This window comes from Phalacrocorax aristotelis, chromosome 2 (assembly GCF_949628215.1).
Source record: "Phalacrocorax aristotelis chromosome 2, bGulAri2.1, whole genome shotgun sequence".
In the NCBI taxonomy this organism is placed as follows: Eukaryota; Metazoa; Chordata; class Aves; order Suliformes; family Phalacrocoracidae; genus Phalacrocorax; species Phalacrocorax aristotelis.
Genome location: NC_134277.1, coordinates 16468673 through 16490275, shown reverse-complemented (window position 1 = coordinate 16490275; position 21603 = coordinate 16468673). Strand labels below are relative to the sequence as shown.

The window sequence follows — 21603 nt, the reverse complement described above, 5'->3', positions numbered from 1 at the left end:
CAGGCGGGACGCCGTGTCCTCCGCTCGCCTGCCTCTGAGTTGCGGCAGGGGTAAGCCGGCCCCAGCTCCCCCCACCCCCGGAGGGTAAGCCTCCTTGAGGTAAAAGGAGCAATGCCTTTCCCTGACAGCCTCCCGGCTACGGGAGACCTGGGAAAGGGGAGCAGGAAAGCGCCGGCCCACGCGTTCCCGGTCACCGGGCCGAAAAGCAGCCTGCCCTGAGCGCCGAACTTACTCCGACGCGGGCGGCGGCGGGGCCGCCCGCTTCCCTCGGGGCGCGGCGCCCCGGGGCAATGTCCGGGCAGGGGGTCCGGCCTAGGGGCCGCTCGGGGCGGGGGAGGCGCTCCTCGCCTCAGGGTCCAGCCCGAGCCCCGCGGCGGGCGGCAGCGGCCCCTCTCCCGGAGTGAGGCGGCAGCCCCGGCCCCCTCGGCGGCACCTGCCCGCCCGGCTCCGTCCCTCCCCGCACCGCGGAACCGAGTTGGCGATCGTGCTAAATGGGGGAGAAACGGGCACCTCCCCGAAAACGTGAGGAACCGTAAGAACCGGTCACGTCCACCACAGTGTTTCCAGCCTGTTCCTCTGGGGCTGTCAGAAACTTGGGCCGGTAGCGAAGTGCAGACACGTGAACTGCTTTAACCCTTGCTTGGATTTCAGTTTCCCGTTACCCGTTCCAGCGAGCTCGCTACAGGCAAAGGCCAGAACTAATTTCAGCATGTCTCATTAGGTAAGCTAGTTTATGTCTCAACGATTTGATTAAATGGATGCAGTTTTCTGCTATAAGCAAGGAGTAGGAAACTAGAGCCTCGCTTGTCTCAACACTGTCTCCACATCGCGCCCCAGTTTGCCACAGCACAGCCATAAAAATGTCAAAAACTGTTTCTCCCAGGCCATCACTAGAGCTGTCTCGTTATGGATCACTTCATATGCTTATGTTATATTCTTGCATTAGATAGTTGTGTAATTCCAGTTCTATAGTTAAATCATAAAGCTACCTTCTTAAAGTTAGTTTACTTTAACTAAAAAGTACGAGAAAATTGTGTTTTGTTTGAATTTAGGTTTCCTTCCACTTCTAAAGCAAAATATTGTAGTTTTCTACTGTTATATGAGAATCAGTAGACAGAACTACTTCTTTATTACATATTAGCCCTGGGAAATAGAACTTTCAGAAGTAAGATGTGAATGTAACAAAAGGATTAGAAAAGCTTTCGTTTGCTTGGTAATTTTAAAAATCTGATACCTCTATAATAAAAGCAAAAGCCATTTTTTTAATTGCATCACCTCCTTAATAACACCACCACCATCCTCGACCTTAAACAACTCCTAGCCACTGGATGAAACATTGCTAGGTGCAGTTGTTAACAGCAGTTTCAAGCCAACTACTGGCGTGTCTGACTTCCCCATAGGTCTCCCAGATTGTTTCACCTGCAAGTCATTTAGCTTTACAAGCTCTCTGGGACAGGAAATTCTCTCTGTGTTGCAAATGGGTAATGAGGTGGAAGGCAGCTGCTAGGGAGAATGAGACTTTTTTTTTTTAGGGAGGGGGTTTGGTTTTTTGCGGGTTGATATATATTTTTTTTTAAGGGATAGTGGCATGAACTAAGGAATATCATTCTATTAATTTGTTTCAGTAGTAGTTACATCAGAACCAAGTGTTAAAATTGCATATTGCTTTTTATGCTAGCTAAGGCTTAAAGCACACTAGCTAGAAATAGTAATCCTAAAACAAATTGCACATAAAATACAGTTTTCCGCTAAATAATTTAGTTTACCTAATTAACAGGCAGATAAGCTGATGACAAAAGAAACCCCATAGCAATTCACTATCATAGATTGGCTTTGACCTAAAACACTAAATGAAAATGAAATACCTGGCAGCTAAGCAAAAACAACTAAGGCCATTAAATATAACTCTTGACTTCCACTGATGAAAGAAAAACGATATCTCATGAAAAGCAAAGCATAGAAAATATCCTGAACTAAAGAAAAAGTATTCAAGTTTAAACTTATCCTTAATTGACCTTTGTATTTCTAACCGTACCACAGGCTTGAGAAAAGTGCAGGACAAGCAGAAAGGACAATAACATTTGGATACAAACAGGACGGTATGCATTAAGAAGGAGTTTTGGCCTGAAACTCTTGGATTCATCAGCTTTTAATTTTTTGCCAGTAAGATAGATTGCAATTTCCTATTCTGTAGCAGAAGTTGATTAGTCCTTAAAATTATCTAAATAAATTTTCTAGTAAGATGAACAGTCTGAGATTTGAAAACACTGACATCAGCCCTAATTTCTGTTCTGTAAAGGTGATAACAGGTAAAAGTATAGAACATAAACACACTGATGTTTCTGTTTTACCTTCCTTTCGGTTACCGTATGCAGATGTATTTTAAGTTTTGCCATTTTGTAGCTTTTACCAAAATGCTTATGTTACATTTGTAGACATCAGTGCTGCACTATGACAGTATGAGAGACATACCAATTTTAGATTAACTAATGACCAAAATACTCTTTGCCAGCTCTCAGTAAAAGATCAGTAAGTGTAAACTCAGTTGTTGTACCAAAATGCTATGCATCTGTTTTAAAAACTAAAATTTAATGAACTGTAAGGTAACTGAAATATAATGAATACGGCATTTTGAACTGCTGTTCTTTTTTTGTACAAACCGCTGAGATTAATCTTTAACATTGGAGGCATTTCTTTAACGCTCCATCTTTCTATGATCTCAAAAGACTTAATTAAAAGAAAAAGCTTTACTAAAATGAAATCACTTTGTACGGCTATGTAGGTGGTAAATATAACCATTTCAATATACATTCAAAAGTACTATATTCAGACTGGGCATTAAGGGCCAAGATCCAAAAATTTGATCCATACAGCTACAGAAAGAGGTCTCTAGGGATATCATCTAACTCAGGTGTGAGAAGCTCAAAAACTTAACTTCCTATTTTGGTTTGCAAGTTCTATGTACCATTTGACAAGTTTTTACCAATTTTAGTATTTATTTAGTTTTGTGGCTTAAAACCTCTCTGAGGCAAAGACTTTCAGTAGTTTCTTTAAGCATGAGTTGTGGTCTTCTGAACATGGGCTTTATATTGTCTCCCATTCTAACAGCAATCATTGGTTCTAGTCACAAAATAGCTATGCATAAAGGGCATATAGGTTAAACTGTGTGTCATTTTTGGTGCTTTCTGGAATCAAGCAACTCTATTCTAAGGACATAAAATTTTAGGAGACAGTAGTTCAACTTCTAGGAAACTCTTTTTTTAACATTCTCATTTTTTTTTATTAGGAGTTTATCCCCACTTAAGTATATTATATAAAGGCAAGTATAAAATAAAGAGTTAAAGGTTGAAATAAAGGACAGTATAAAGGCTGATATTGCATATGAGAGCTTTCTATTGTTCTACTTTTAAGAAAAATCTGTTTATTTGAGAAAATAAATATCCACCGCAATACATCGTATTAACAGTGAACATTTGATGTCATTACACTCTCCAGCCTCAGTGGAAGAGGGGTTTTTGTTTGGTTTTTGTTTTTTAAACTTACTTCCTCCACCCTCTCCATGCCCCTCCCCCCGCCCAAATAATGACACACTGAAATGCAGAGTCAAAGTGGGATTAGAAATCAAGCACATTTGACCCCTTATGTCCATTAGTTTTCTCTGGCCATACTTTTCTTGTACCTACTTAAAACTGTAGCAGACAATTAAAAACAGAACATGCTAAAGGTAAAACATGTTTCTCATTTGCCAGCCATTTAAAATTAGTTCTCGCTTAGAGAATATGGTACCATATTTTCATAAACCGCAGAATATTATGAGTACACTAAACTATACACCAACTTGCATATCCATAAATATCTGCAATTTTTATTTTTTCTCACTCTGGGGCTACTTTACACCCTGCTTCTACTATTGTAGAACTCACTAACTCATTGTTTATTTATATAGCAATTTTGTTGACCTGTTTTTTGCCTTTTATCTCCGTAAATGCTGACTACTCTGAACTGATAAGAAGTATCACTGGTATCCCCCCGTCCCCCCTTTCAGTAATCAATTATTAGGAAATTACATATTATGACATTACCATACCCAGGTTTCTTTCCAGAATGACTTACTCTTAGGGATATTTGGAAAGATGTAGGTGGCTTTTTTTGTTCTGTAGTAAACTAGCATGGATTCTGTATGTATTCGTATTTTATATTTGCTAGTGATGCTTCTGTTCAAATTTGCTTCTCAGCTATCTTTTTTTTGTTTGCTTATGTTTCATAACATTACAGATAGCTATATTCTTTTAAATTATCTCAGTGAGCTACCCAGAGTTTGGATAAAAATGAGATAAATGTAGGCAAATATGACACTAGAGGTTCTTCATTATTTTATAAAATGTCACATTACAGTAGTAAGAAGATGCATATAGAAATTATCTTAACAGCATGAAGATTTCAACCTTAAATGAACGATGTAATTTGTAGTGAATTTCACCTTATTTGCTAGTGTCAACTGTCTGTTTTAAATGAGATAATGGAACTGTCAAACATATTTAAAGAGTTCAGACACCATAGTACAAAACTGGCATAGAATGCCTTTGTGATAGCTTATGCCTTTTTTTTTTTTTTTTGAAAGATAATTCAGTATTTCATTGCTTTGGCACCTCAAAGAATGGCATATGTTCACTTAGTTATTTTAGGTGTTCGTGGTTGAGATGCAATAGGTACAAAGCTTGTTTGAAGTTCTTTCTGAATCATAATTTGAAGTAGTGACCAAGTAAATATCTTCCTCAGTTCTCATCTCAATGAGGGGAAAGTAATTTGTCTTACATATGTATGAATTTTTGCTTCTGTAGCGAACAGATACATACATGTGCTGCATGCCCAAAATTTTTAGTTACCTTTTACTTTTTGTAAGCACTTCCAATTTACACTGCAGAATAACAAACAGAGATGTGAAGGGATAATACTGTATGTAATCTCCTATTTTTATTACCGTTCAACAGCTAGTAAGTAAACACAATCCTTTAGATTCTAAAACTGCCTGAAAGTTTTTAAATTTGGAGAAACAACAGCCTGGTAAAACAAGAAGCTTGGAAGCGCTAAACATGAGCGTGCGATTTTTCCACCATAAAAGCACTGTTATTCTCCTGAGCAGTATGTTGCTAGAAATGACCAGTAAAGCAGCATTACAAAAGTAGTTGTGTCTTTAACATTCAGAACAGACACACAGCAGCTGGCTTTCTTGCAACAGAATCGAAGTTTTAACACTTTGTTGCAAGTGGCCATACTTAAAACTGGATAAGGAATTGCCATGTGATCAACGGGTTTCATGCAGGAAATCACAAGACAACATTGTTTTGCATTAGGTAATGCTAACAAAAACGAGATAGGCTGAAATGAACAACAGTTCTGTAGTTTCCCAGGCTCTCCACAGGACACTATCACTGTGTTGTGTGTTGCCTTCGTTAACAGTATTGGTTTAAGATATTGCAGTCCTGCTTTTTACTCTGCCATTTTTTCTTTTTCCACCATAGTTACACTGCTCCTTCATTTGTACCAGCACAGTTGCTTATGAAGCTGCACTGGGTACCAAGCTGGAATCTGATCAGATACTTTAGCAACTCAGCAAAAAACCTGAACTACATAAATCAGAAGAAAAGCCACTTGAAAAGACCCATGTTGTAAGTTACGTTCCCACTGCCCTCTTCCTTCACATGATCCAGTTTGTGAAGGCTGCAGAATATAGTAGCCTGGAATGGTAAAACCTGTGCAAAAAGGATCTGAAAATGATAAAACTGCATGTGCAATTTAATATGCACTCCAAACAGTACTACACTGCCATATGCTATATTTGAAAACCTTTGCCTATAAGACTAGTGTCTAAACTAGTCTATAAATGAAGGATTTCTTATTTTCTTTGACTGATTACATACTGTGTATGAGTGGGGTTTTATAGCTTCAAGTACATATATAACAGGCAACATTTTCCACATGCATGAAAGGAGTTAGATGCCAATATAATGGCGTAATCTTACATGGGGAATGCATTGTCAGCCATACACATTCAGAAATGGAGTCCAGCACCCTCAGGGAAACTAAGCTAAACCCAAAAGGTGTTATACCACTGAGCTATATCCAAGAGAGGAGGAAAAGCCACTAGCCATCACTTCTCTTACTGAGAAGAAACAAAGCTAACAGAGGAGCAGTGGAAGCTATTACCACTTTTCTACTTTTGCAGCTATAGCTAAGCTCTTAAAGTTTGTGGAGGCAGTTGCTTCCATAAGAGGAGCAGAAAGACTGCAAGAGGAGCTAGTGACTTAGGATTATTATTTTACAGATTCAGTGTTTGTCCCAACATCACCTGTCCAAGCAGAGCCCATTTTACCATTCTCTCACCTAAAATGTGTCTGAAAGCATCAAGAGAAGTGATTGTACCCCTGTACTTGGCACTGGTGAAGCCACACCTTGAATATTGTGTTCAGTTTTGGGCCCCTCAGTACAAGAAGGGCATCAAGTTGCTGGAGCATGTCAAAAGAAGGGCAACAAAGCTGGTGAAGGGTCTAGAGAACAAGTCGTACAAGGAGAGGCTGAGGGAACTGGGTTGTTTAGCCTGGAGAAGAGGAGGCTGAGGGGAGACCTTATTGCTCTACAACAACCTGAAAGGAGGTTGTAGTGAGGTGTGTGTTGGTCTCCTCAGTCACTAGTGATAGGACAAGAGGAAACGGCCTCAAGCTGCATCAGGGGAGGTTTAGATTGGATATTAGGAAAAAATTTCTTTACTGAAGGAATGGTCAGGCATTGGAACAGCCTGCCCAGAGAGGTGGTAGAGTCACCATTCCTGGAGGTATTTAAAAGATGCGTAGACATGGCACTTTAGGGCATGGCTTAAGAGGGATGGTGGTGTTGGGTTGACAGTTGGACTTGATGATCCTAGACATCTTTTCCAACCTTAATGATTCTATGATTCTGCAAAGGGTTTGTGGGAGGTTTTTAGTACTGTCAGAAAGGAATTAGCTTCCTTTATACAGCTTCTTCAGAAGACTTAAGTTTTTATGTGTGTATGGAAAACATGTAATAGTGGAAGCAGTTATTCTGTTAGATATAGCAGTGGTAAAAAGACAAAAATTACGCTGAGACTCTTCTCTATTGAAGGATGTCTTTCCTTGTTTAAGTTTTACTGGATCCAGAATAGTTACCCTGAGAAATGTAAAGGTTAAAAGGTGATTTATGAGTTTCTGCTTTACTCTTCCATTCCATAATATGTATTTCCTCCAAAATATTATGCTAGACACACCTTGAATTCTTGCTTTAGTCATCTTCAACAACTCATTTCACAAAATAATCTTTTAGGATTAAGTAGTAAGTAAGACAGACGAAGTTTTAAAATGTAACCCTTTTGCAATGTTTAAAAAAAAAAAAGAAAAAGGATAAAAATATCAACAAATGTCTGACTTTATGCTCCATTTTTTAAAAAACCTTTAGCCAAAACATTTTGTATTCTGAAATACAAAATAATAATATTAAAATCACAATTTATTCTTCTTTCATGCTAATTACTCTACTAAAAACATTGAGGTAGATAAAATCTGACCCGGGCAGATAGGCTAGCCACCTCTTACTTAGGCGTAGACTTCTGCAAACATTGGTTTAAAACACACGAATAATTTCTGAGTCAAGTGAAGTTAGTCATATGATTATGCATTTCCAGTAGAAGAGCAAAAATCTTATCCTTTTCTTGCTGGAAATGTAAAGGATTGGCCTTGCAAAAAAACCAACCAACAAACAAACAAACCAACCCCAAACAACAACCAAAAAACCCCAAACTCAAACAAAACAGAACAGCAAACAAAAGCCCAACCAACCAAAAAACGCCAAACCAAGTAAAAAAGCTCCACCTTCCAACAGAATGCTAATTCATTAATCAAAGAGCTAAGTATAGATCCCTGTGGTATTCTGCATAGAATAAGGTGAAAGGCTAAAAATGTGGAGAAGTTGAGAAATTATGGTTGTACATAGGTCTGACAGTAGGCATAGTGATGCACACTGTCCTGAATCCTTCCAGTGACCATTAAGTTAAAAACGAACAAAAATAACCCCTGCCACAGACATACACCCACCCCACACTGCCATATAAACCTTGGGCTGCCGCAGTGGTCACGCACTAACCTGGGGTAAAGGAGCACATAGACTGGGGGCAAGCTACGCTTCTTTGTGTAACTTTAGAAAGTTTACTACTACACTGTTAATTGCATGGCTCAATGTATGTGCAAATATATAGCAAATTCAATCCAGCTAAGGTTATATGCTCTAACTTTTTAAATTTTGTTTTTAAATCATTTACATAAACACTGCCAAGACAGGATTTATTTCTTGAAACAATTTTTATAGATCGACTTGCAAGTGCTTCAGAGCTTCTGGATAGTATGATCTACTCTATGATGTCAAATGCTTTAAATTGCAGCTCCTGAATCAGAATGAAAGTAGTATATAGGGTTGCCTCAGACAATTCAGGAAAACCTTGATCTACACCTAATTAGGAATTAGCTAGACTTCAGAAGTCTTTTGGTGCAGGAAAGTACCATAAGACTTGTGGTACAGACTTGTTTCTTGAATGAAGAGACATTCCCTAGTGCATATGTTCGCATTGGAGTGGAGGTGGGGGGGTCATCCAGCTGTTTTGGTTTTTATTGGCCTTTTTGGTATGGGGGGGTGGGTGGGGGAAGTGTTTGGCTGTTAGTTGGGTTTTGGTGTTTTGTTGTTGTTGTTGGTTGGGTTGGGTTTTTTTATGTTAGTGGGATCTACCTACATACCTAAAAGTATGACTAAACCCTCATGAAATGAATTCCAGATCAAATTAATAGGATTGTGTTATTAAGTACCTAACACAGGCTATACCATATTTACTTAAGGTAAATACAGTTTTCCAAAGACAGGAAAAAAACCACAAATAACTCAGCTTTTGGATTTCAAAAGTCTGATGTTGTTAGTTTGCAAAAATACAAAAGAAGTCTTTCAACCTCAGATGCGGATTCCTTTACACTACACACTGTAGTTTGATTTATATTTCTAAATTCAGCATGAGAGTGTGTTATAAAGGTATTGTTTGTCTTCTGAGATACAAACTAGTCATGATCATATTTACAACCAAACATTTATATACACACTTCAGAAAACTCAAATTAATAATGCTGTATTAGTGAAAAAAAGCTAATGAGCTAAGTTTGAATATATATATCTAGCAGAATAGGCTAGATCTGAATACAAAACTGATCTGATAAGGCTGTTCTGATGTTTTGGGGTTTTTTTTGTTTGTTTGATTTGTTTTCTCATATCATTTAGAGTACAAGCAGTTATGGCTTTGACCCCCTCACCCCTCTCTGATACAGTCACTCTGTTCTCGATCTCTTATTATTTAATGTGTTAGTTTTACAGTTGATTGACGCTGTTGATCTAAGAGAAGACAGACCACTGTCATTAACACAGGGGCCTATGCACAAGCCAGGTGCTGGTCACAAGTGCCAAGTCTGCTGAACTTCATCTGATGTGTAAGCAACTCAAGAAGGGTGTTACCACAAAGGACATGACCTGATTTAAAAAAAAATATCTGGGGAGAACATAGAAGATGGGAAGGAAAACAGTTGCTCACATTAAAGTAGCTCATTGGAAAGTCTGCTTGACTAAAGCTTCCAAGTCCCACAGATTCCTGCGATATCCAATTTTTAGCTTGGAAATTGATTCAGAGATGACAAAAAAAATCAGAATACTTTCTTACGGAATCTTCATTCATTATGTGGTTATGAATGTGTATGGGCCAAACAGAATATGTGTATGCAGAGTCATCAGACGTAAGTTTTTTCCCCCCTCTCTGTTATCCAGCATGGCTTCTCCTTAAAAAATGCCGATTGTGGCACTTTTTTTGAATTGTGAATACACAATCACATTGTCTAAAGGCATCAAGATATTCTGTCTTGTATGGATACCTTTAAGACCATCAGAAAGAACACAACTGCTCTGCATTATAGCATTTGAAATTACATTTTAAATTTTTCTTAAGAAAAATTTCTCTGAACTAATTCATCCAGGTAGCATGCCCAGTCTATGCCTGGTATTACAGATGAAAAGCTCTCAGGTAAAAGGACCCTCTGAAGAAATCAGACTTTTAGTCATAAGGTTATGACAGCACCAAGATTCCTAGTAAACAGATACAGAACCTGAGGGATGCCTATAATGCTGAAAGGCCCAGATCTGAGTCACCTTGTCTTTTAACCTGTTTGAACAAACATTGAAAACTCTCTTATTTGTGTTAATGAATATTCAATATGCACACACCTGTGAGGCCAGGGAGGTCTTACTTCCATTTAGCAAGTCTCTTAAACCTCTGAAGGGGAGAGAGGATTAAGAGCTAACTTTTCATTACCTAAATCATGCACAAGTCAGTATAAGCAAACACTGGGGCATGAGATTTTTCTGATTAAGTGCAGATGTTCACATCTGACCTAGTCATAATAGGCAGATGGAGATCAGTGAAGTTTAAATTATGGTTCTTATCACAGCAGGAATCAAAAATCTGGAGGTTTTTTTAATTGGGGTGATTGGCTTGACCTTTTTCTTTTCAATGACTAGGATAACAGATTTAACAACATCCATCTAAAGTCAGGTAAAGCAAGTTCTATATCAAGTGTTTATGATACAGTGATTCCAATTTACTCAGAAACATAGCTTACTGTTTGTTAATCCACTGAAGCATGAGTTAACACCACCTTATAGGCTCGTTACCTAAATATCTGACCATACACTTGTAAGCACAGGTCCCAGAGAAAAACCAAAAAGGAATCTGACAAGAAGAGGACTGCTCTGGGAGGAGCTGCTCGCTGTTCCTAGGGAGTCCTACATTTTACATTTAAATGTTATTGAGTAAAATCCATGAAGCAGCCCTGGGAGCAGGGATGAGATCTAGCCCACCTCTTTCCCTCTTCCTCTGGGAATCCCAGTGCTCAATACATTGTAAACATCTAACTCCTCCTTTTCCCTTTCCCTAGCAAAAGTGATCCAGATGGTCTTCAACAGCAGAAGATGGAGAATCAGCATCCCACTATTGGAAACCACCTGCTCCAGGTTTGAATTCCCACAGAGTGCAGAAGGCCTAGCATTTAGAGCTCTTACTATTTTCACTGGTGCTCCAGTCAACAGACAATGGCACCTGTAACTATTGTTTTCTGCTGTATGGTATTGTATGCCTCTGAGCAACTTCCCATTTACCATGCGGGACCACCATAACAGCATCTCAACTGCCTGCACAGCTAATGAAGACTAGTACTCACATGTTATTTGGCAGTTCCCACCTCTCTCTATTGTTTATACAGAAAGATAAGCAGAAAGAATAGTTTTTAGCAAATGTACTTAGTTTTTAAGCACTGCAATACCTACTTTAAGGGTCAAATTCTGACCACCAATTTTAGGCTCTAGCTATTATCAGTAGGGAATTTATGAACAGAACTTCCTATTAAGGAAATCTGTAGTGTTGGTATTATCTTGCTCCTGGGGCCAAAGGACAGTCCAGTAGCAACATGGTGCATTGGAAGCATGACTTTAGCTAAGAATCTAAAGCAGCCCATGGGAGCTGAAGCCACTGGTATGTGGGCATGTGTGTCCAAGACATACTTTGTTGCTCACAACAGCAAGTCAGAAAAATTCTGTTTCAGAGCACTGATATTTCCCCCTGACTCCATATATTTACTAAAGCATTTAAAATCTAGGATCGTCTAAGAATTTGGACCTTTTCACTACAATATAAATTAACTTCTTGAGCTATTTGATAAAAGAGGAGAAATATGAAGAATGCTAAAAGATGGAAAGATGTGCTAGCCAAAGCCATTTCCTCTGGCATATAGGAGGTAAAGCAGATAATTTCGTAACACTGAAAAGCCATGCAAATACCAGTCTGAAAAAGGTGTGGAGGGATCTAACTTTCTAGAAGATGAAAGTTTGAAGCAAGCAAGGAATCTATCATCCTTTGTTGGGTGAAACAAAGGGAAGCTGGGAAACAGGTGTCCCTTAAAGCAAGTTTTAAAAACATTATTCATTGCTATAACTCGACGCTGACATGTATGATGTGGAGTACTACAGATAGCGAAGTTATGAAATAAGAAAGGTGAGAATCAAGACTATGTCACAAGATTTAGAACATAAAGATACCTTCTCCCCCATTCCTGAAACCTGTTGAGTGTTGAATCAAGGAAACAATGAAGAGTTTAGAACAGCCAGAAGTCCCAGCTGCCAAGGTATGTTATCACCCGTAGGAAAACAGAGAACACAGTGATATATGAGTGAATGAAGCAGGAGTTATACCTTATTTGAACCGAGTCCCAAATGATGTTCCTTTATACCACTAGCACACACCTGGGGAACTGTCTTCACATTATTATTGGCTACCTTTGGAAGCTGGTTAAATCTGTCTGGGATCTACACATCTGCACTTCTATGGCAATTTGAGACAGATGGCCATCTTTACCCTGTGCCTCTTATTTGAAAGTATAATACTAGTAATATTGATAGGAGGAATGTCATGAAGGCACACAGAACAGTTTGGTCAGTCAGAATGAATTAAGATCTTGGAAAATATTATTTCATTTACAGTAGGGTGCTATACTTCAAATAGTTTTAAGCCAGGAGAGCCAAATATCTTTGAAAGGTGTATGGAGTCTATATAGAGTTTCTAGATAAAAGGGAAACTCTATTAGGAGAAAAATATATTAGTTTTGCCATCTTAGAAAGGCAATAATATAAAGGGGACAAAATCAAGAAACCCACCAAGAAAAAAAAAATAGAAGAATCTCTTATGTTTTAGGTCCTGGTATTCCACAGACAGGCAGTTCAGAAGGAACAGGGTAGGAAAAACACACAATCAAGACAGAGCCACCCCTCAGTAATGACTCTTCCAGGCATTTCTGCAGAATATACAGGATGCAGTAAGTTAGTTGCTATTTAGCTTCAAGAGGATGCTAAATCTTAATTCTTATTCCTTATTGACAACACATCTGCCGGGAACTATTTCTTGTTCAACAATGGCTCAGAAAGAAAGCAGAAGAGCGGAAACCACTGAATTGCAAAATACCAGCACTTCACTCCTCTCACCTTATGACTTCTTGGTAGGAGTGAGAACAGACACTTTCATCAGATACAGCAACAAAGTTGCAAAATGACAACCAATGTTAAACAGTAGACCCAACTGAATGGGGGAAAAGAAGAGCAAGTGTGAAGCGAGTTTCTATTCAGCATTCATGTTCTCGCTGACTTCACTGAGCTAGAAGCTGCCGCTGAGCAGCAATATCACCAGCAACAAGTTCATTTATGGCCTACACGCACAGGCTGCAGCCACAAGAAATCACCATGTTCATAGTCCAGGATGACAAGAGGAGCAGAAGCATGAAGTTACCTTCAGTAGTTTATCATTTGCTCAGTACCATTGTCCATGGATGAGCAAACTGAATATTGGTCTATACAGTGTAAAGAAAATGAAAGTTGTGTCAGAATTACTCAGATGTAAATAACCCAGTGATTCTCTAAGATTTATAGTTATGATAATAGTGTCAACAACAGTTGGCTGTATTTCCATTGGCATAATCCAAAATGCCAACCTGGTGAACTAGTGATCTGTCCCAGAGGTGGAAGATGTCCAAAATCCACACTTTCTAAGAGGGTCTATATCCTGATACTTGTCCTCAAGACCTAAGAGTTGTACCAGGACACTGACGATGTAATGGTCATATTGCACTGTTGTAGGCCAACAGGACTCTCTTCTCCAGCCAAGACTTCAAATAAGCAGATCTTGTCTGACAGAAGAGAAATGATGAAAGCTGACTGCTCTCTTGGATATAAGTGTCTCTTACAGGAAGAAGGTTACAAGATGTAGTTACCTAAGATAGAAGTAAATTTTACCTTCCAAAAAAAAAAAAAGACAGAGAGACCATTACAGAGACCTACTACAAGTTGTGAATCAGTTTCCATAAAACTAAATAACTTAAAGAACAAACTTTCTTTAAGACAAAATCTAAATGCACTTTTGAAGATTAAAATGCTCATGAGAAGTTCAGAAACTTTCAAGCAGACCAGTATTTGTCGAATTTATTCTTTGAAAACAATGAAGACATTGAAAAGTAAAGTAGATGCAAATGTATCTAAAATCATCAGCTTCACATCACTCCAAAATAATAAGCACATTGATTCCTTAAAAATGTGTTAAATTTAATGTTAAATTTGTTCCTGAACCTGTTGAGTTTTCTAATATATGCTCTGATCACAGGCTTGACTATGTCTTCCCACCCATCTTCTTAGAGCATTAATCACTTGTTTTCTTAAACACCTAATATGGATGTCAGCAGAAAGCCTTCTAAAACATTTGCACTTAGAACCAAGGTGATATGTAGGTTGTAACATGAGAAAAACAACACACATTAATAGATATCTATTTAAATACATGTAAAACGCATGCTCCAGTTAGCAACAGGAAAGAAAAAAACCACCCACCTCAGGTGAATCCTGTTACAATGTGAAGGACTAGGTTAGGTTTTCCCTGCTTTACAATCCCGCCTTCAAGCACAATCCAAACTCCTTCAGACCTCATCAAGAAATTTGCATATGCAAGCACACAAGCAAGAGGGACCTCACAGTTTTAATAACCGGCAGCGAATATAACCTTTAACTTCACAACAAGCAAACAATGGACTAGTTGCACAATAAGTGTGTACCAAAGCCTTCCATATTGTATGGAAAAATCATTTTAAAACCTTTCATCTGCAGCTACTGTAAAATCATTTTGGGGGTGGGGCCGAAAATCTCATTACTGAAAAAAACTGATCTCTAGGTACAGGACTGGAAAAAAATAAATAAAAATCTGCTTCATTACACAAACCGGTGAAAGGGTGAGGTCATGCCTGTTCCGGGCCGTAGTTCATGCAACATCACAATTTTTCAGAGATACAATTTAATCATCTTTCTAACTAATCGGCGGTTACTCTTGATAGAGAAAAGGAAAAGGTACAATAGATCAAACCGTGCCCCACCTTTCTCCTGGCCCCCCCGGCCCCCCCAGCCAGGGACACAAATCGTTCCGGAGCACCACAGCGCCGCCAACACGGATCGATGCAAAACAAAAAAGATCTCCCACCGTGTGGAAAAAAAAATGCGCCTAGAAAAATGCCAAAAATTACAAAATGTCTCCCAAATGTACCTTCCTGAAGGAAAAAGAACACACAAACAAACCCCTTACCCCCCCAACCCAAGACATCTAAATGAAGTGTGGTGAAATAAGAGCCTTTCTATAACTAATGCTTTAAGCTAATTGCCCCAAGAGCGCTAATTTGTAAATAAAAAGGTCACTGTTTAGTAAGAGAGGTAACTTAATATAAACCCTCTTATGTCAATCTCCACCTTCACCATACCAAGGGCAGATTCCCCCCGTACTTTAGACCAAAGTAATCCATCAAGAGCCATCACAAATGGCATCGTAAACTCTTTTAGCCACCACCAGACCATACAGCAGCCACATAATATGCTTCTTTATGTATTAGAGCTGCATTATATTTGTAAAGACAAATCTGGTCGTCGATCCGTTTATTACCCGGTAATAAACCCCCCAAACAAAAAGCCAGAAGCGAAAAACCAAATCCATCTGGAAAATATCTGAGTTCTTATACGCCTAAATTGAACTTAAATTGCTGTTAAGCTTCGCTTGAATAAAATTATAAAGAGGAAACAAAACTGACTTCGGTAATTGTGGCTATTAAGGAGACATCGCTGGGTGGGATACACAGGAGATCAAAGCTGAGAAAAATACAAGGCTACGTTTTGTTCATCAACACAAGGAAAACCCTCCACAGCACTAAACACGAAAAAAAAAAAAAAAAAAACCAACAAAAAAAAACCGCAGCAACGAATATTTTTGGTTAAAATCGCAAACTTACCTTGGGAGAAGGCAGTCCTTGCAAAACGGCTGTAACAATATGGACTGCACACTCGCTCTCCTACAACCAGCCACCTCCATGCTGCAAAGGGCTCCCCGAACATCCTTAAAATATTTCGCAAATGTAAAAAGTGACACTTTTCTTCTTTTTTTTTTTTTTTTCTTCCCCTTCCTTCCTTCCACACACCCCCTCCTCTCCTCGCCCCCGCCGGGATCGCCGGCCGAGGAAGGAGGCTGCTTCCCCGAGGGTCTGGGGGCGATGCTGGCGCGGCCGGGGCGGGGGAGCCCGGCGCCCCCGGGGTCACAACTTTACCGAGGCCGGCGGCAGCTCGATGGGCTCCGGGGCCAGCAGCCCCGCCGCCCCCCACCCCCCCCAGCTCCCACCCCCGCTACCGCCGCCGCCTGGAAAAATGCAGTGTGCCATTTTACACCCGCCTTTGAAACACACAGGACCAAAGTCTAGCGCTGGTTTTCGGTGACACTGCAAAACTACTGCTGGCTCCACGCAGCCCCCCCGCCTCATCCCTCCCTTCAATGAAAGCAGCCGCCTCTTGAGAATTAATAAAGAAAGGCAGCTGGAGAAAATAATTCCGAGACTTCGCCGTTTTCCCTCCTCCCCCCGCCCCAGCCCCCACTCCTGACCCCGAAGCAAGTTTGCGCCGAGCAGCGCATCCCTCCGCCCTTCCCCGCGGCATCGGGCCGCCCCGCGGCCGGCACCCCGGCCCCGCCGCGCTCCAGCCGCCGAGCCGCGGCTGAAAAAGCCAGTCATGCCTGAAACAAAATCCATGATTCCTGGAAAGTGGAGAGGCTTGAATCCCACCGAACAGTCGATTTACTTACAAATATAAATACCTACCTTTGAAAGAACTAAATTAACACTAAATTCAACAGATACATCCGTTACGGCAGGAATAGTTTTTCCATAAATACTGTTTTAAAAACCCCTCCTTATACTGACTGACAGAATTCTACCATGCTGCCCACAAACAAAATGGCTGTGGCACCGAGTTTTTTGGTTCCTCCCACTGTGCCTCCCCCCGGCCTCCAGGAAGTGGTAGAAATCCAAAGTAGAATCCGCACGAAAAGTACAATGCGTCGCCCAAACTCCGTGCGGCACCACCGGCCTCCGCGGGCAGCGAGGCACGGTCGCCGCGTCGTACTTTCTCGAGGATTTTTATTGTTTTTAAAAGAGCATCAATCACTGGGAATTTACATCACTGTGTAATTTGAACTTCCTGCTTTACATATTTATAAGGTCTTTCACCTATCTTGGCAGGCTTTCAGATTAAGTGGGCTGGGAAATTTGATGCTGTGGCTCTAGTTTGTGAGCTGAGTCAGGTAGTGCCTGCTGTAACTGTGCTGCCAAGAGGCAGGCGGATTCGAACGCTTCCAGTGTTCAGTGCGAGATAAAATGACCCCCCTCACATGCCTCAGCCTCGTAAGCGAGCAAGTCGGCGCAGACGGGACGCTGGAACAAGGATTCCCGGTGGTCACCGGAATTTAGGCCTCTCACACATAAATACACAGTTTGTAATATTTATATTTTCTCGTTCATGGTTCACAGCAGTCTGCCTGAATTACGGTTTCTGTGGAAACAATCTTTTTGTTTCTCTTTCTTTGACCCCTGATAGCATTGCAGCCCCTTAACTTTGTTGACATTCACCTTCAAAAGACAATAAATAACAAAATATGGCATGCCTAGGGTTGATCATAAACATGTCAATATGTGGTCCCCTGCCTGAGCCACCAGTCCTGCCAGGCAATAGCGCGGCTCCTCTTGCACGCTGCCTCATGGGCTCCGTAGGGCCTGATTCATTTCCCGTGAGAGTCCTTTTACTGCCTTTAGTAGGAGTTACAATGGAGACAGGCTGTCAGACCTGCTGAGCCTGACCAGAGCTACATTAAAAGACTTCAATTAATATTCCCATCCGCTACTATTCTAAACCTTTTTCAGGGGTACTGAAACAACAGTGAAATTGGGAATTTTCTTCCTGAACCACCTCATATTTCTTGGGTTTCAAAAAAAAATATCTGCAAAGAACTTAGAGCAAATTTTGTCATCATTATAATTTTGTTTGTATTATTATGCTATCTAGCAACCTTAATCCTGGGCTATTATTATGATGGTATACCGTATAGAAATATAGGGCAAAAAGATAATTCCTGCCCTGAAGAGCTCAAAAGTATGACAAAAAGACAGCAGATGGCTATAGACAGATGAGAGAAACAATGCGACTGTACACACAGTTTGCAACACACCATCAACCTAACTCTTGTTTCTGTGTATACATCGTGGTGAAGAAGACATAAGGCAGGATTCGATGAAGAAAATTAGTTGGGTTTGTGGCTGTTGAAAGAAAACTTCTCCAACAAGAAGGACAGCATGGAAGATAGCACAAAGATGTTTGTTTGAAAAAGCAGCAGATGAAGAAGCAGATGAAGAAGTCTAATCAAATTGGCATTAATTTTTTTTATAATGACAGAAAATAGATAAGGTGGGGAAGTAGCCTGTGAGAGCATTGAAAACATAGATGCAAAGGCAAAGCTTATGTTTGACAAAGGAGGGGCAATGAAAGGATCCAAAAGGCAGGGTGACACGGAAAAAATCATAAACCAGGCCTGCTAGCACTTAACAAGTCCTAGAAAAAAAGATATACAGTAGTTCAAATTATATGGGCCTGAAGAGATGTAGCCTGCTATTTATAGGAATAAAAGTGTTGTTCTTAACCATTAGTTTGAGGACTATGTGTCAATTATCTGCACCTCCCTCCTAACTTATATTTAGGGAATTCATAATACTTATACTCCTGGTGGCAGCGATTATTATATGAACACCTGCTTACTAAAGGGTCACCTCAAACTTGTTAATACAAGTGGATAAACACGCAGGAGGGTTGGGACCAAAATGACCATGCACACTGGGAAGGTTCCTGTCCTGTTGACTGTTTTTTGAGAACTCCTCATCTCCCTGCAGTGTCCACAGATGAAATGTCATAGATGAAATGTCCATCATAGATGAAATGTCATCATAGATGAAGTGTCCATCACTACCTGACCTGTGCTAGCACAGGTCAGACACAGCCCGCATCTGGCAGTGGGGGAGGTGGAAAGGGCCACATGGCTCTGTCTAGGGGCATAGCTACACCCAGGAGAGCAAACTATGCTTTGGAGGAGGGATGTGGTCTGTAGGCTCATACCCCTCTTGGTACATTCTTTGTTATGGTATGTTGCTGTAGGTTTTTTAACTTTTTTTGCTGTAGGTTTTTAAACTTTTTCTTTCCCACATTTAGTAGCGGCATTGCAGTAGTAGCAGCTGCTCATTTGCAGATTCTTTGCAATTCTTTTACATGAAATACCTTAGATAAGGTTGTATTTACTACAGCAACAATGTGACAAACTCTTTAAGTATGGTGGCTAGCCGTGGTACAACCTGGGACTAAATGCTGCAAAGTAAATAACCTCAGATGAGCCAGGCCTTAGTGAATGTCTGAGGAAATACTATGGTGTGGCAAATGTGAAAGAATTCGCCTGGATTCTTTTGTTACAGGCTAAACGAAACTGAACTATCCCAAATTTCCTTCTGATTTAAAGTTTCTAATCTGTAGATGAGCTGATGTATGGTAACTGTTTAAACCAGGGTTTTCTCTCATGTTTGATCTCATCATGGGTTTTAACTGAAAATAGTGTATATCATGTGCTAAATGTTGAGAATTGAGATAGTGATTGAAATGTACATTGTGGCTTCTTTTATCTGAATAAGTGTTCCAAGAAAAGCTGAACAATATGTTCTCATGCTTTAAGAGCAACCCTCACTTGACTTGATGTCAAATTTCCCCAAATTTCTTATTGTTCAGAGTAACTCCAAAGAGCACCACCATCCATTCTGAACTTTCTTTTTTTTTTCTTTTTTAAAAAAGCTTTGTCCAGTGCTTGGTGGGAATGTTCATCTTGAGCTTTTGCTCAAAAACAAGGACATAGAATATCTGTATGGGAGCAAAGAAACAAACTAGCTATATTTAAGGGTTTAGACAAAAAAAGTGGCTAAAAACTGATAACATTCAAATACCATCTTACTCAAATTAGTGAAAGAACTTTTTACATTCTGCTTGCAGTATAATTGCTTTTATTAGTCTTTATCTTTCATTTTCATTAATCTTTATCTTGCCCATAAAGATTTAACTCTACTGCCATATTTTCCAAGTAGGTCTCTGTCTCTACACTTGTCATAAACAAAGTACACTGATCTTCTCTTGACAATCTTTTCCTGATGTCTTTAGGAGGTGAATTATCAGTCCTGTTTAGTCAGTATAAATCATTAGGTAGATAGCAATAGCTGAAGGATATCAAAGTGCTGTTGCAACCAGTATGTAAATGACCATTTGTTTTCATAAAAATGGCATTGAATGTTTTTCAGTTGAAAGATCACCAAATGCATAAATATTTTGCATTTTTATTCAATAGATAACATTCACATAGCTGCATAATTGCTCTTGAAGAATCTAAAAAACTGATTTGCTGTAAGCTGGAAAATTCATAAATTATAGCATAAGAATGGATCATTTATGGCTGACTATTATAAAGGAGGACATAGATTTCTCTAGCTTAATTCTTGTTTGACTCAGGACAGATGTTTTTAAAAAGTGTCCAATCTTGACTGAAAATGTAACATGATAAAAATATCCACCACAATCTTGACTAATCTGTTACAGTGATTACTTGACTCACTTGAAATTCAACTTTAAATCACAGGCTTCATAACATTAAACCTCCTCATCCCAGCTCTCTGTCCAAGTTCCAGTTTTGCTTGAGTATATAAGACTCACAAAAAGTTATGCTTTGTTATGGATGTTATGTGACTATAGTACTTCTCCAGTTTATCAGCAGCCTTCATGCTTCACAAATCATGGACATCAGAAACAGGTGCAATATGCCAAGAGTCACACTACTTGCCACATACTAAAGTAAGGTGACGCCTGATACTTTTTCTGTATATCCCAAAATTTCATTTGCTCTCTTGTTGCATTACCATGACAGGTACTCCTGTTCAGCAAACTACCCCGTTAATTTCTGTATCCTTTGTAGTAACCCCTTTTCGGTCATACCTTCTCACTTCTTCTGTCAATAGGACTTAACACTGCTCTTGGAATGTTGATTTCACCTGTACAAAGATATATGTGCTGCTGTACTGGTGCCCACCTTAATAAGCTGATCAAAGTTGCATTTTACCAATAACCCATTCACTGCTATCTTCCTCTCATTCAAACTTTACAGTACTGTGAGCATCAGTAAGGATTTCTTGTCTTATTAATCTTACTTCAAGCAGTGTTTTTCTTTGTTTCAGACACAAAAGCTGCACTGCTGAATTTCTTTCCTTGTGTTGGGACCTCATCTTCAAATACTTTATGATTAGACCAAATAGAATTAAATTACAGTATTGTCACAGGTTGATATGTCATTCATCCTTTTCACATCAGAAGTCCTGCCGGTGACAGTTCAGATGGTATTGGGGTGATGTTCAGTGGCAAAAGCTGGGGAAAAAGAGCCAAGTCAATGTAGGTGGAAAAGCATTTTGTTACAAAAATGAATGGGAGTCTTCTGAAAATACAGAAATAAACCTCCAAAACATCTGTTGCTGTTGGTTGCCAAGGTGTGCC

The 21603-nt window shown here is 39.7% G+C and overlaps 1 protein-coding gene across 2 annotated transcripts in view; it reads right to left on the bottom strand.

Annotated features, from left to right (window-relative positions):
* The window catches only part of EPC1 (enhancer of polycomb 1), a 67418-nt gene extending 50440 nt beyond the window's left edge, over positions 1-16978 (bottom strand). Inside the window, exons 1-2 of one of the 2 annotated variants that reach the window (XM_075082499.1) lie at positions 16806-16978; positions 15951-16054 (exon numbers count right to left, since the gene is read on the bottom strand). Coding sequence is in view for 1 of the 2 variants with exons in the window: in XM_075082495.1 (XP_074938596.1) it covers positions 15951-16030 (80 nt within the window). In the remaining variant the exon portion in view is untranslated. The remainder of the gene's footprint in view (positions 1-15950; positions 16055-16805) is intronic. The other variant, XM_075082495.1, reaches the window with a different exon arrangement.
* Between the last annotated feature and the right edge of the window lie 4625 nt (positions 16979-21603).